A 16,653-nucleotide genomic window follows, 5' to 3' on the forward strand; every position below is an offset into this window, starting at 1 on the left:
GCTGTGCCAACTGCCGCACCACGCCCTAACTGCCACGCCCTAACTGCCACGCCCTAACTGCTGTGCCACGCCCTAACTGCCGCGCCACGCCCTGTTTGCCTGTCCTGGTCACTACGCTCCCTAGGGGCAGGTTTTGAACGGCCAGGGAGGGGGCGCTGCTGGCTCCGCCTATGCCTCGTTCACCTCCCTTGCGAGGGCTGCCGGGTCCTGACGGCTCCTTCGAGTGGGCTCGGTGCTGAAAAAATTAGCGCTGCCTGTCCGATCCCCCACTCCACTGCAGATCGCGTCTGCCCTGGAGCCGATCACCTCGGCAAGAAACAACCCACAAACCCAAAAAAAACAAACAACCCACAAAAGAAATGTGGCCATTTCCAAGGAAGTTAGACAAGTTTTTTCCATAAAGGATGGTGGTAGCAGACAGAACTTGCCTTTCACAAAATCAACAAAAGGGAAAACGTGTTACTTGATGGACCTACTATGAACATTTTAACTGGACAATTGTGTAATGACAAATGTTTGGGAGCCAGAGACTTTCTTCAAAGGAAGACAGAGTCGAGGGCCGGGCAGGGCACCCGACCAGCAGGCAGATGCTCGCCCTCCGACCAGCAGCAGCTCTGCTTTGCAGCCCTGCTCACCTTCCCTGCTGCACGGCTCGTCCTTGGAGATGACACAAAGCGCTGATCTGCAGGCAGTGTTTCCACGAGGGCCCTTGCCAAACCTGCCTGTTGCTTAGCAAAATGTCATACTGCTGGGCAAGACATCCAACTTCCCTGTGCTAGCCCAAACACGATCCCGATCAAAAAACCTGCAAGGTTTGGAATTCCTCATCTAGGATGATGAAGGAAGAATCAGCCCAAAAGGCTGCACGAGGAATAAATTCTCAAGTACAGCCTGGATCCCAGTGCAGTTTAGATGTGCTATACAGTAGTTACATAAATAGACTACCCACTTGTCTTGGAAGTCAAAACCAAACCAAACCAGCCACTAGTGGTGCTGCCACAAGATGGTCTGAAGTAACCACAACCAACTACACTGAGGAAGCTTCCCCCAGTGAACTGCTCACCTTGCTGCCCTACCCACTTATAAAGAGAAAGCAAAGAAAACTTGTTATAAGGCATTTATTTTCATTATATGTTGGAAAGGGACAGTTCTGTCTTCAAAACGATTACAGAGAGAATGCCACAATACCTACTGTATATTGCTTTACTGGTGAAATCAAAACATTGTCCATCACAGGTGCTTGGCAAAATAAAAAATGAAAAGAAAAAAGAAAAGAAAAAAAAAAAAGATATATTACCATTGAAATCATTGCTGTTAGATGAAAACACCATCTTCATTGTCAGATCTGATCAGTCATGCAATTAAAGATGCCAAATAGCAAATACTTCTGTTTTTTACAGTAAGCCATGATCTTTTAAGGGTTTTTATCATTCCATACAAATTTAAGTACAAAACGGGAATTGTGTTTCAGAAATCATAGTGAAGAGGGCTGAGGCAAATCACAAGACACACTTGTTAACACTGTACAGCTGGATTCGAACACAGATACTGACGACCTTGTGACACCTAGCACACATGAAGAATGGTCCCCAGGTTTCAGCCATGCCTAAGTGGGGAGCACAGTTGGCGAGTGAAGGAGAACATCCAACAGGACTCACGTGTGAGGGGCCAGCTGTCTCAGGACTACCGAGGTCCCAAGGAATTACTGTCACTTGATTTTAAGAATGACTGCATTTTAGTATGTCGTCCTCACAAGGGTATACACAAGCCATATCACATACTGAATGAGAAATAAATAATAAAAGATACATCTAATACAGCTTTTATTTTTAATTATTTTTGTTTTTACAGCACTGACTTTACAAGAGGATAAACAACTCATTTTTAGGGGCTGCTAACATCTGAAACAAAGAAGTCACTATTTTATACTCAACATATACTCAACCTTTTAATAACTTTATATATGTATATATGACTTTTCACACAAAAATGTTAAAATAATTTATACCTAAAAACTACTGTGTAAAGAATGAAGGAGGAAATAAAATGTGGGTTTCCTTAAAAAGGATGGAAGAGGAAGACCTGATTTTCATGAACTCCGTTCACCGTTTCACCTATTTCTAGATTTTCAAGAGCTTTCCAGGCCATCAACAAGAACTTCACAATGCATCAGGAGCCCCATGCAAACTCATGGCATGCTGGGTAAGGCCACCATCAATTGAGCTCATGGCCCATGGGCATCTGCTGGTGTCAACCCCAGGGTTTCGGGGTGAGAAAGGTGGAGAGGAAAAGTCTCTCCAGATTGTTACACAACCAGGTGGAGAGGAATCCTGGCATGTTGGTATCAGGGCCCACTGGCCAGGACTTCACCCCCAAACCCTACCTCTCCTCGCCCCATTTCAGCACATTTTTTAACACTGATTTTTTTCTTCCACAGGGAAACTGCACGACCAGCAGGAATGGACCAGACCCAAAGAGTCCCCTACACACATAGCGAGAACAATTCAGCACCTTTGCTTGCTACAGGTGTTGTTGTGCCTGCATTGCTGAGGGATGACTCTAACACCTCCACCTATACCTGGATCCTCTCAAACTTTAACAAGCTTCAGTAATTTCTGTGGCCATGTAAACACGACAGAATCCACAGAGGATGTGTAACTCACCCAGTCAAAAGCTCAACTTTTGATGGCCTGGAGATCCACACAGAGTGAACAGGGAAAGGAAAGGTAGTGAAGATGTGGAAAGTACTTTTCTGGAAGTTACAATCCTCTGAAATAGATATTAAAGCAATATTACAAATAAAATCAGCAATGTGATCTGCAACGGTGTGTCTGTTTATCTATGAAAGCGTGAGGAGATTATATTAAAGGAAATATTTTAATCTACACAAAGCATTTTCACATACTGCTATTACAGAACACACGGTTGCAACACCATAAAGTAAATGTATACTGAATACAAAAATCAATACATCTCTTACTAAAAAGGAGACAGGGAAAAAAATAGCAGGGTAATGCAAGTGAACTGCAAGTGTGCACATGGGGAGACTGCTACAGACTCAAAATAGACTCTATTCACTAAAAAAATACAAAACCCAAGACTTTCTGCACGGCTGTGGAAGAAGGCAAGGCTGTAAGCTAGTGTGAAAAAGCCCGACTCACTTGTGACTGCTGCCACACGAAGACTTTGGGAAACCAGTGTTAGTCGAAGAACTGATAAGCCTGGAACTTATTTTTGTTGGAGGGAAACAAAAGTTTCCATTTTCCTTTTTTGCTCTATTATTATTAATTATTTTTGCCAGTCAATTCAAACCTCCGGCCACCTTTGTTCTGTTGCCTTTGGACTGTGTCCTGCTGCTTTTACCTACACTGCTCCAACCACTGCTCCCTGGCTGGACATGGCCTGTGGTTAGCAGGAGAACTTCAGGCCGTATCTTGAGCCATCCTCATTACTGTCAGCTCCTCCTGAACCCACAGGGTGAATTTCTTGGTTCGTATCCATCTGTCAGGACAGCAAATTAAGCTGCTGGTTCTCCATCCAAGCAACCTGCTGCAGACCTCTGTGCAGATACTGATGCATTTCAAATGGGGATCGTTAGTCAATTTTCTCATCCCAACAGTCCAAAGGGCATTAATAAAAGCAGCACACCTCGTCCACCAGACGGCCCAGCCAACAGGCAGCTACGCATGGAGCCTGGAATAGCTGGGCACGTGGTTAGCCAAGGCAGAAAGGCAGGGGCCAGGCGGTGGGTGTGTTACACGAACCCCAGGCATCAACACCGACACTCACGTTTGTGCAGGCTGCCTGTCTGCAGCTGGGCTTTCTGTAAGGATCTGAACGTCCTGGTGCCGTCATTGCAAACCCGACCATAACACGGCAAAGATCCCTACAGAGGAAGGATGATGGCGATGGCTTTGCGCCATGGGCACTAATGACACCATTCAAGTTCTCTTCAATCGGGCAAAATCTCCATCTACTGAAGCCAAGCACATAATTAGAGTGGAAATCACAGTCCAGTCTCCTCCCTCACGCTGACATAAAGCCTGGAGAAGTTCCAGTGAAGGTACTGGTGGTTTTGTGGATTTATAACAGTGAAGCAGAACAGAAATTGATCCATAAGAAGCTAACTGGTGACCATGTAATTTTAACGTAATTGCTCCAATCAACACCACAATAATAACTATGCCTCTAAAAACACAGCAGAACCTTTTCTAACCCACAATAGCAGAGTTCAAACAGACGTTATGGAAAATCTCCCTCAGATTGTCTGCAATTTTAAGAGCAAGGGCATTCTGATATGGTCTAATATTACTATATGTCCTTACTTTTACAAAAAGAAAGAAGGAAAAGAAGAGACTACAGAACATTAACCAACTTACTGTGAAGCTTATCGTAAATCAAAACTATCCTGAACTTATCAAATGAGGCAGCAATTCAGAAAAGCACTTTAGCACAGGCTTAATAACATATGCATGCTCGAATGTTTCGCAGTAATGTAATTGTACGTCTGAACACCTGGTAATTTACAGTTTTGGCTTTTAAAAATTGGTCTCCCTATCTGCCCATGTGATTCAGCAACAATCTAGTATAGTCTTAGCCATAACAATAATTTCTGCAAGGAAATAGAGTAGTACAGCAATCGCATGGTAATTTATGAGACAACTCTATTGTAATGCCACATCACAACAGGTACCTGCATACTTGCACCTGGTAAATTAAAGTGATACCAATACATTTGATAAATAAAAAATAAATTACAGACTATGGGAAAAATGTCACTGATCACACCAATGACCTAAACTTGTTTTCTAATTACAGCCAAGGTCTGGAGTAATATTTAAATATAGCATTTCTGTAAGCCTTCAGAGAATTACAAAATAAACTTTTAACAATCATTTGTAAACAAGTTTAAAATGCACAATTATATTTCAGTAGTTTATTTTGGAGAAATAAAGCAGTGCAAAATAGGCCAACCAAAATTCAGAAGGCAGCCAGGAAAATAAAATTCTTATTTGATGTTCTAACTAGGAAACAGCATACAGACATTTCAATTGGATCCGACGCTCAGATTCATGTAAACATACTTGGTTTGAAAGGTCTTGAGTTACCAACCCAGTTTTAACATCATCGCTTCTTCCCCACCACCCAATTAAAAACACAAACAAAACAAATCAAAACAACAACAAAAAAAAGCCCAACCCCAAGCCATTGTAATAAAGGGAGCAAAAGGCAAGTCTACAAACACTCCACCAGCTGGTTACAAGAAAGTACCATACAAAAATAAGCACTGGCAAGTTCCTTCCTGAGGGTATCTTTTGTTACACGCGCAACATAAAAACACTTTTTATTTCAAACGAACAAAAACAAACCCCAAACTGTCGATGTCAATTTTATTTCAGTCATGGCTTTACGAAAGGTTTGGTCTACCAGGAATACTTGTACAAACCCTTGCCTATGTACATCTACCTGACCCACGCACACCAGCAGACCTGCAAGCTGCAGCCACCGCAGGGTTCGGCAGCCTTGAAGCACACCAGGGCTGTGAGGGGCGCCCGGCTCACAGCTGAGCTGCAGCACCCTGGGATCCGACAGGCACCACGCCGACCAGGTCCTCCCAGTCCTTACAGGAACATCTGAAAGTTCGTAACCCCTCTAGCGGTGGGATAATCTCTTGTGTAGATCACCCACAGATATCCAGTCCCGGTTACAGAAATTCCCCTAGAATGGCACTTGGGGAGCAAACCCAATCTCTCCCAGGGAAAATACGGTTTGCACAAAGTAATTGCTACACAACACTCGCCAAAATGTTATCCCCTCCAGGACTGGTCCCATCAGGTAGGGCGCTGACTTATTCACACAGTTTACTCCTCTCTCTGTGGTCTACCCAGGCTTCAAACTCTAGATCCTTTCCTTCTGAGCAGGCATCTAGTACATGACACTGAACAAAGTGGTATTAAATGCTGCAGTGATGGGTGCTTTTCACATACCTGCTATAGAAAGACGGAGATTACCATATCTGTAAGCTAGGAGCTGAACTAAGGACATTTTCTTAATACCACCCCCTTCAGAAGTATTTTAGGGCTTGTAGAGGGAAGGACAGGCCATTTCAGTCTACCAAAATAGTGTCTACGTTCTCAGCACTGACAGACTTGGATACTTCCAGTTTAGTGTTCAGAATTGGCAAAAGCTGCAGAAATTCTCAGCAGCAGAAGATGCTGCCTTGCTGGAAGGTGCAGCAGGGGGGAACACTGTAGGTTTACTGCACATCTCAAGAGATGCGATGAGGCTGTGCTATAGCTTCCACATCGCACCAAGCACTCCTGCAAATTACCACACAGCATCCCCTGGCAGCCAGCAACACAAGGACGTGGTCCCTCAGCTAGGACTGTCACGTCCTGCCATCTCATACAGGTACACGGTTCTGCTCACGTTTACCTTGCAAGAGGAAAATAAAAGGCAGTGACTGTGTTATCCCTTGGATCCACAGACCAGGGGTGCTGCTCCAAGGAAAGCGCCCGGCTCTGTTCTGCAGCCTGCTGGCAGAGCTGTCCCAGAGCCCTCCCAAGTGCACGAGGGAGAATTAAACGCCCTGCTAAGAGATGAGCTGCTCTTCTAGGATTTCACTGCTAGCAAACGATTGAAAGGATGATATTTGATCAACTAAATCACTCAACCTAACTATCTGCACCCTTTTTTTCAGACTCCGGCCTGCCTGGACACACTTCGCTGTTGGCAAGTGTAGCTGGAAGCTGCTAGTGACTGGAGCCGTGAGGCCTGGGGGGAAAGCTGCGGAGCTGGGACCAGGGCGACCGCATCAGTTGTGCACCCTGAGCACCCAACAGCCCGGCTGCTCGGTTCCACTCCGACTGCCGCGGCCCACGGCAAGCTACCTGGCAACACCCCGAATATGTTTCAGGAGATTTGGTTTAGGGACACTGAAGCTGTCTTAGCTTTCTTTTGCAATGGCCTACCTAGAAAAGGGGAATGGGGAGCATTTTAGGCAAAAATCTCTAGCACTGTTACATTCATACATTCCTTTCAACATTATTATCTTCTTGAAACCATGAGGTCCGATTTTAAAATGCTGGTCACCAGTGATTACAAAGAACAATAGAAACGAAAGAGCAACCCTCCCACAATGAAAGGTCTAGTGTTAAAACCCACGTGTGTGTAAACTCACTACAGATTTGCAACTGGAATCTGATGAAATGGATCTGAATCACTTTCCCACCCTCTCCCTCTCAGTCCATTTCATCAGCAAATCAGGTTAAATCAAATGGAAGTTGTTTGTTTTTTTGAATTATTTTGCCTTTTTTTTTTTTTTGTGTTGCGTTTTGTATTCCTTTTTTCACAATTGTACTGTTACAGCCTGATCTGGTTCTGGGACCACAATTTGTATCCCTGCGGCTTCTCCTCAGTCCATGGAACTGGCGAGTTATTGGGAGGAAGCTTTTGTCGCCAATGTAGCGACACAGTGCTGCTGGAAGCTGGGGGACACTGCCGAGTTGCAGCCTAGTCTCTGGTGTTGCAGTTTTACTGAGCTGTTGGTCTCGCTTTCCACAATCCAGGAGGAGTCTTTTCCCATGACGCTGAGGCAGCCCGTGCCCGCGCAGCATATCCGCTCGTCCATGATCCCACCGGTCTGCTCAGCCAGGAGCTTGCTGCGGTTTAGCTGGGTCACCTCGGGTGCCTGACCCTGCAGGACAGCAGCTATGTGGTTCAGGAGATCTGTGAAAAATTCCGAAACGCCCTCGTAACCTGAAAAGGGAGAAAACAAAGCAGAGAAAAAAAAAGGCAATTAAAGCATTTCCGTAAGTTCTCTGAAAGGCTTCTTCTACTAGTTTATTTCTTGGGCTTTCCTTGCCCTGCAGCTTATCATAAAATGACTTTTTTTCCATGATGTCCCTGTGACTGAAAGCAATCCAAGTCCAGGTTTTTCCCTAACTTACAAGCTCTGCGGTGTAACACTGATCTTCTGCATCCTGTTCCAGCATACACTGCAGAGACTGGCTCTAAAGCATTTTCCCTGAGGGTCTGGACCTTCTCTAAAATTTCCCAACAACATCCCCAGTTAGGGAAACCTCAGAGAACAGCTCAGCATGCTTTACACCCTACAGAAAAGGCAGTGGGAAAGAAGCAGTGTGATGCTTGTCTAATCTAACCTGCCTTGGCACTTAAAACATGTTCCCCACTAGAACAATATCTGAAAAAAAACACTCAGGGGACACTATGCATATGTCGATGATACAGTATTTGGTAGAAACACCAGGATTTGTTTTCAGCACTGAAACCATATTTCTGCATGGTTCTGTTACGAGATTTCAGACAATTTGCACTGCAATTTAACAACTATTTCCTGGTTTAAAAAGTTGGTCAAATACCTGAAGACACTACATTTTTCGTGATAAAAAGGGGGGTGGCAGGTGTACAGAGCTTCTGCTTCCATTTTAAACACTCTGGTATGGGAGCAGTTTTATCATTACATTCATGTTAAAACTGAATGAGACACACACTGTGTCCGTACAGTGTTTTGCAATAGATCATAACTATGACTGCATTAACGGAAATTGGCATCAATCTGATTTAGTATTTAGAGGTGACACGACATGCAGTGTATTTGATGGGCTAGGCTGATTGTTTTAACATGTCTATAGAAGTATTCTGCAAGTGACCCAATATTAGTACAGGGGACTGAAGCAATAAATAACAGTTTAAAAGCTCCATGTGAATAGCACACATTCAAACAGATAAACACATGAGCAGAACCAGAGACCACAAAGTAAATGTATATTTTAAAACACTTTTAGTGACGTGATCGCAGGGCAGAAGAGTCCCTCAGAGCCATAAATAATTCAGCTTTAATCTCCCTTCTCCTGTAAAAGCCAAATTCCTTTGGCAGTAATAAACCAACTTCCTGAAAAACACAAGGTAAGAGGATAATTTAACCTTGAGATAAATGTGGTGGTTTCATGGTGTATTTATATCTCATACATTAACCAATTAACTCTTATTTAGGCTGCTACATTGCTTTGGATTTTACTGCACCCGACTGTAATTCTCCTAGGTACTTTGTAACAGGTCTCATATGGTTTGTGTGACAACAGCTCCCCGTTTTCCTTTCTCAAAGACCCTTCAAGAAATTCCCCAAACAAATCAGCCATTAAAAAACTTCAAGTTTCCCAGTGCCCCCCCCATAACCCATCCATCAGGGACAACCGGGGCTCTCGTGGCCAGCCAGGGGAGCCAGAACAAGATCTCCACCTCTTTGACAGAGGTGCTTGTTACGCTTTCTTGCTTATGTAAAAGCCATGGGATTAGCCTTCAAATCTACTCAGAGTGCTTCCAGCTCCCTGGGAATAAGCCATCTCCATAGTAACAGCTTTAATATTCAGCGAGGAGACCCACAGTACCCTAGAGTGTTTCATGTCTGCTTGGTGAAAACAAGCCAGCCTTGTTTGAGGGCACACGGCAAACTCACAAAGAAGTTACATTAAATATTTACTGGGAATAAGGTGGCTAGTTATCCAGTCCCAAAAGCAGCAGATGCTACAGAGTAAGGACGCATATATACATTTGAGGCAAGCTTCCTCTGTGCTGGCCTGCTGCACACTGGGTGGAAAGACCCAAATAATTCTGCTTGGTCACTGAGAAGAAAGTTCACACCATTAAAAAAATATATACAAGGAAGGGAGGAAGAGAACCAGGGTGTCTCAACTCTTGAGTCACGATATGGGGAAGGCTGCAAATTCTGTCGGTATTGCCTCACTCTCTTCACGGGCTGCTGCTGCAGATCTTTCAAAAAGAAAGATCTTCAGGGCTGAATTTTGCTATGACAAAAAGTCTCCAGAGTCCTCTGGCAGGGCATGGATAGGAAGGAAGTCACCCAGCAAACACAAATGAAAACAGGTACCCTGCACCTCTGAGCTCTGCAGAGTCAAGAAATGCCTGTGGGCACTGTTACGCTAGTGCTGGAGATGCTGCACACCTGACTGGAACAGACCTTCCTTGGCCTGGCACCCACTCTGGTTTTCTGCACCTTGGGCAGAGAGAACTGGAGAGCCCGGGGCCTGCCCTGGCAGCAGCATGCCCACGCACACAGGGAGCACGTCCGGATCTGATGCTTCCAGCTGCCAAATATAAGCACAGAGCCAGAGGGTCACATGTCCTGGTGACAGGCAGCTGCTCGGGCTCAGTGAGATCCCCAAGGGATCCCCAGCCACTGCAACACAGCAGTGGGCCCCACGGAGCCTCTTCTGTCCGTTACCTGAGGTCACAACACAAAATCCATGCACTATGTGCCTAGGCCTGCAGTTCAATGTCTCAGCTGGTAACCACAGCTAAATATAGCCCAGGCGGTTTCCTACAGAACAGCAGACACAATAGGCCTTCTGGGCATTTATCTTTAAAATCTTTCTGAGGCGTAGCTGGTGCTAAATGAAGCAGATAACAAATAACACCCTCCTACGGGTACACCTTGCTGTGTGGCAGGCACCTAAGCACCACAGAGCCACTCGCTCGCTCCCTCCCTCCCCTCCGCAGTGGGATGGGGGAGAGAATCAGAAAAAAGCTAAAATTTGTGGGCAGAGACAAAGACAGTTTAATAGGACAGAAAAGGAAGGGAAAAAATATTAATGACAAACGAATATACAAAGCAAATGACACAATGTGCAACTGGGGTGCAGCAGCACCCCGGTTTTATTGCTCAGCACGTCCTCATGTGGCATGGGGCATCCCTTTGGCCAATTTGGGCCAGCTGTCCTGGCTGGGTCCTCTCCCAGCTCCTTGTGCACCCTCAGCCTGCTCACTGGCAGAGCAGTGTGAGAAGCTGAAAAGTCCTTGGCTTAATGTAAGCATTGCACTGCAACACCTAAAACATCAGTGTGTTATCAGCATTATTCCCATCCTAAGTCCAAAACACAGCACCATACCAGCTACTGGGAAGAAACTTAACTCTACCTCAGCCGAAACCAGGACACATCTGCTCTAAATTCTAACTTTACATAATCTCAAGATGACATCCATGGATTGGCAGGTTCAAATGAGCTTCAAACCTGATAGACACAAAAGACAGAAGAAAGGAAGCCAATCCCCTGGGAGCTGGACATGGCTTTGGTCAGGCCTGCCCCGTGCTGTAGCTTGAGCTCCATGAAAGAGGCTTTGAATGCTCCTGAAAGGGCACCTCTTCCTCTCCCTCCCCAAAATGCCGTGGTGCATTGTAATGTAACAGGTCCCCAGGGGGTCTAACTTGGCTCCAATTTGGCTCTTCTGCAATCCTTGCAGGACAGGATGACCTGAGCAGGAGGAATGAGGGAAAGGCCCTTCCTGAGACTGCAGTGAGCCAGGAACAGTGTGATCCCACTGCTGACACAGCCCATTGGGGACTCTTTTGAGCAGGGCTGCATTTCAGCTGCTCATTTACAAGGTGCTGACTTCATTGATGAAGTCAGTCCTTGAAGCTGCTCATCCTCAAATCAAACAGGCCCCTGGAGTGAAATGCATCTGCCTGGCCTGAATGTGCCTTTGAGCAGCAGGATATTCCATGTTGAGATATAAATTTTCTTCGCTGTTGTATTTTACCCTGTTACTTCTCTTCTGATGTCAGCAGCCCTTAAAAGCACCTCAGCTCTCAGTTCTGCTATCTTCTACAGATTTTAAGACCCCCAGCATTCTCTCTTCCACATGTCTTGTTCCTGCTGCTATCCTCTGGACTTTCTCCAACTGGTCTTTAACACTCTACTCCATGGTGATAAAACCAGTAGATACCTTCACTACCCACGTGTTCACCACCCCAAAACCAAAAAAAAATCCTGTGTGAGACCCAATGTAGAACTGTCCACAAGAACCTATCCTGTGCTTTCAGGTATCTTGAAAGGGCTCTGTTAAGATGACGTCTCTTCAAGGTCCAATTATTGTGCAGACTGAAATGCAGGATTTGGGTTGAGTATCAAAAACTACTGCCTTAGGGTAGAAGCACAGCAGAGCATGAGCATTACAAGGAGACATTACTCCTCTTTAAATAGTTAAGTTTGCCACTAGCTGCCCCCCAGTCTGGGCTTTTCACCATTTCAAGAAAAGGTGAAGTTCAGTCAGTGCAAAGTACCAAATCCAGAACAATACTCGCAAATAAAACATTACCCCATCAACAGACTGCAAAAAATGAATGCAAAATTCAGGATTGCAGGGGGATGTCTTACATTGCTGACTTCAATACCCAGTGTCTGAAATATACACCCATTCATAAAACAGATTTGGCTCCATCTGACACCTAATTTAGGTTGTTTCACTGCTCTTGACAGAAGAGTTTTCATAGATTTGCAGACTGCATCAACACCATATGGTAGAACCAAGCAGCAAAGTGACCTTAGAACAGCAGGGCTGGAGGAAAAAGGAAGCCAGTCACTGTAGAGACAGACAGGCAAGGCACAACAGGGCAGCACTGGGACTGAGGACTTGGACTGGTGGATCAGGGCAGAGTTTCTAGGGTAAAGATACCTCAGCCTCACTGAAAATTCAGTCTTCAGGGACAGCTTAAACTATGTGAGAGTCTGCCTGTATCTCTGGAAACAAACAAGACTATTCAGGTAACAATACAAGATTCTCAAAGAGAAAAAACTCATGCAAAACACCATTAGATGAGATAATCTTTTTTTTTGTGATAGACAAGAATCCAACACAAGTGACAGAGCATTATTGTTTCCTATTATACACACTTATAACTCCTTCTAACAATTCCAGTGGTCAAGGAGCTTGTTTAGCTGTTTCCAAGACATATATTGCACTAACAAAGAGGAGGACAAATTTACCCATTTTCACAAGGTATATTCTATTGTTTTACTCCAGGATTCACCTATGATAATATGCAAGGATATTTAAACCTTTATAGCAGCTTCTGTGAACCTGCAATTTTATCATCTTCCTCAGATTCCTGGTACTGCTTTTGTGCACAAAAAGTGTTTTCATGGGGAATCAATTTGCACAGGAATAAATTTTCTAGGGAACAGTTTGCTGCTTTCACCCCCTCAACACTTTTATTGGCTCAAAGTCTGGAGAAAAATAATCTCAGAGGCTCTCTTAAAATATCATGTATTATTCCTCTCTTCATCTTCAGAATGAGAGACAGGGCTAGAAAGGTCAGGTCCCTGCACACAGTCCATGCTCCAGTTCCTGGGCAACTCCAGGGAAGAACATGGAAGTCAAGTTACAGCCAGTAACTAAACGTTGACTGTATCTCCTAAAAGCTATTATTTCAGTAGCCTGTTCCACGTCTATATTAGGGTTGTGCCCTTGCTAGATTAAACAGTGTCTGATCTCAGGATAATTTTGCCTGCTGCTCTCCCTTTCCCCACCTGGAAAGCACTGATGTGAGACACCAGCAGCAAAACTTCACACTAAGCACACACTGCATGGCTTCGGCAAAGCATGAGTGGAAGGGCCTTTCTCACCTGGGAATGCATTTATATCAATGACTGCATGCTGCCCGGTCTGATTGTTAATGATGATATCAATGCCAAAGAGGGAAACTCCCAGAGCTTGTCGCAGTGCCTTCGAGATTTCCCGGATGACGTCGTCGTTTGGCCGCTCAAATACTCCTTCGATTTTATCCAGCTATAGTGGAAAAAGACACATTACTAAGGGACTCTGAAACAGTCTTCTCAGTGGAAAGATCAAATTTCATTTTTCAGGTGTACATCCACCAAATCTAATTGCAGAGAACTGGTGGCATGAAACAGAAAGAAACAAAGAGAAACTTATTTCGTAATTCGGAATCCTACGTGTACCAGAAGTTCACCATCTCTAGAGCACCTAGCTTGTTATTTCGTATCAGTGCAGTTCCTTGAACGACATGTCAGCGTAGGAATCAATGGAGAATCACTATTTTAAGTACTACATCTTAATCTTAAAAAACAAAACCAGCTGACCAGTTTAACCCTGTGCTGCAAATGCTCTGGATATCAATCTGTTATTTCAACGTAGATTAAGGCCTATGTCGAAGGACTGGTAAGACAGACTCCTACTAGTTTCATTTGAACCATACAGAACAACTCAGCTGGTATCTTCAAGGCAGCAGCTAATTCAGAGAGCAGCTAATTCAGCTAATCTTTCATGTGAGTTTTCATCTCTAAGTTATTCTACAGACATCTATTATTAAGAATAACTCAGGTTACTTATGACTGGAAGATGTCATTTTTTCATGTTTTAAACAAGACTTTATGCAGCAAAAGTATATGTACGCCTACAGAAGCATGTAGGGAATATGTATGTATAGGACCAGAGCGTATATTCTCCCTAAGTTTAAAAGTAGATTAACCTACAGAAGGATTTACGACTAGCACAATTACAGCTTTAAAATTTAACATGCCCATCAGTCATTTACACAACTTAAATTTAATCATTACTACTACCAAAAGTACTCCCAAATAGAGCTTGTGAAACAGAAAGGAATCTGGAAACTCAGAGATTTAAAGGACCCAGTCCTGCAAAGCGACTTTCACAGCAGTTGAGTACCTTAGGCCTTGTTTGGATTCATACATACAAAACTCATTACAAGGACTGGTAATGCAAGCATTAAGGCATAGCACCTGCTTGCACTGTGGGACTCAGAAGACCCCCAGAAATGGTCCTCTGGTTGCAGCTCAGCAAAGCTTGCACTGCAGCCATTTACTGTCTGTCCCTCTGTGGTCGTGCCCAATGCAATTTCTCTGCTTGAATTTTCACCATTTGTCTTTCCTCACAGAACTGAGTCCTAAAAGGCTGATTTATGCTTATGAAGCTCTCTGGACAGGGAAAGGGCAGACATTTATATTCAGAAGCTTCCTCTTCCCTTTGTCTAGATTAGATTTGGGGAGTTTAAGCCTGGTGAGCAGCAGACAGGCCTGTATCAGTGCTTCCTCACCAGAGCTCGGTAAGGAATACCAGAGGGACACACAGTCATGCTGGTTCGTTGTACCAAACAGACCTCAGCCTGCAACACAGAAGCAGACAACTTGTGAAGGAGAGTTGCTAGCTACTGATGCTTTGATAAGAAAGGACTAGATAGTTTTTCAGCCGTGACAGAACAAAAAAGATCCAGTGTACTTACTGCTGTTAAGACAGATGATGATTCTGGCTTTGAGACATTGTGGCTGTTGAAAAATATCGATTCTCTGTCTGGAATTAAAAGAAGGTTGTAAATAACTTTATAGTGGATTTTAGTATCCCAAGAATTAGTGCAAGGAACAGTAGGTGGCACTGCAGCCCAGGGAACCCAGACTTGATCAATACTGGGCAGTCCCCTGCACCATCCACCTGCAAGCCTGCTCATACAACTTGGCTGTGAGCACAGGCAGCAAACCACGGCCCTGGCCAACCATGGTTTCTGGACCTCAGCTTATAGATAAATAGAACTATAAGGAGTTAACACAAACCAGTTTTGATTCCTCCACCAAAGTCAATTCATAATGAAGTTAAATTTCTACTAATTTGATACATTCAATGTGGCACGGGAAGGCATGCAATAGAAAAGAAAAGCTGCTGTCACAGCAGGCATCAGACTGATAGCACCCAGTTTACAGTGAGAGCACTTTTGCTGTGGAGGAAGGCAGGAAATTTTATGGTCTGGACCTGGCCTCCTTTTGGAAGCACCTTAGGAATGCAGGAGACACCCTGAGGTGACCAAAGCCACTAATGTACCGTGGTGGTACCATGAGGAGAATTGCACCAACACCTTCCTTTCCACTCCGTCTGCCCTGGAGGTTTCTAATACCACCATGTGCTCTTCTTGCCTCTCCTCCTGTCTAGAAAGGCCCTATGCTTTCAGACAGTCAGCTCCTGGGAGTGCTTCACAGCCACCAAACCCACCTCATCGTTGGACCTGCTTCATCAGGTGCCTGTAGTGCAGCCCCCTTGGGACTCCCAGTGGTATGGGTAAGCCAGACACTTGTCCTAATCTGCCCACAAAACTTCTTTTTGTGTGGGCTTCCAGACAACTTTAAAGTCTGACACTAACTGATGAGACATTAGCAAAGCCATTTTTAGAAAGAAGCCTTAACATGTTCTCTTCCTGCAAAAGTACAGACCAACTGTCATGGTACTTGATGTGAGCACAGCTCCAGGCCTACTTCATTTGGTTAGGACACTCAGCATGCCTAAAATGCCACACACAGCTACAGACAAGGCCTTTGACCAGGATCCTACTGAACCTCACGTAAACTAAGTATGTGCTCATGTGTGGAACACAATAGTGAGCACACGCTGACACATTAAGATCAGCAGAAACAGAGAAAAGTGACAAGACACTGGCACTTGTTCATTTCCTTCAGCTTGCTACCTTCCCCTCCCTCCACCACCTGCTGGATTTGTACAGGACTCCATCCCCTGGGAGCTCCGAGGGGCACCAAGCACCTTCACAGCCTGCGTATGCTCAGGGACTGCTGTGAAGAGACATACAGGAGGGTCACTGTCCCTACTGACAAGTCCCTTCCTCCTGCCCTCCAACACAGCTGGTATCCACACACCAAAGGAAGCTTCCCATTAGGGTTTACAGCACTGGGCCTCACATGTACAGAGAGGCTCATTTAGGGAAAGCACAAGTGATCTTTAATTTAAACACACATAAATAATCAAGGTAAAAATAGGGAGAGGAAGTTCTGAAGCAATAGAATCCAGGAAATTCTC

General features: G+C 44.6%; 1 protein-coding gene across 4 annotated transcripts in view; it reads right to left on the minus strand.

Moving 5' to 3' along the window:
* Positions 1-4,907: 4,907 nt before the first annotated feature.
* ITPK1 (inositol-tetrakisphosphate 1-kinase) overlaps positions 4,908-16,653 on the minus strand; it is a 136,673-nt gene continuing 124,927 nt past the window's right edge. For all 4 annotated transcript variants that reach the window (XM_084519945.1, XM_084519947.1, XM_084519946.1 and 1 more), the window contains 3 exons: positions 15,080-15,147; positions 13,443-13,605; positions 4,908-7,758 (listed from right to left, as the gene is read on the minus strand). In XM_084519945.1, the coding sequence (XP_084376071.1) occupies positions 7,436-7,758; positions 13,443-13,605; positions 15,080-15,147 (554 nt within the window). In that variant the 3' untranslated portion in view covers positions 4,908-7,435. The remainder of the gene's footprint in view (positions 7,759-13,442; positions 13,606-15,079; positions 15,148-16,653) is intronic.

Source organism: Aythya ferina (genome assembly GCF_964211825.1).
Source record: "Aythya ferina genome assembly, chromosome: 5".
Taxonomy (NCBI): Eukaryota; Metazoa; Chordata; class Aves; order Anseriformes; family Anatidae; genus Aythya; species Aythya ferina.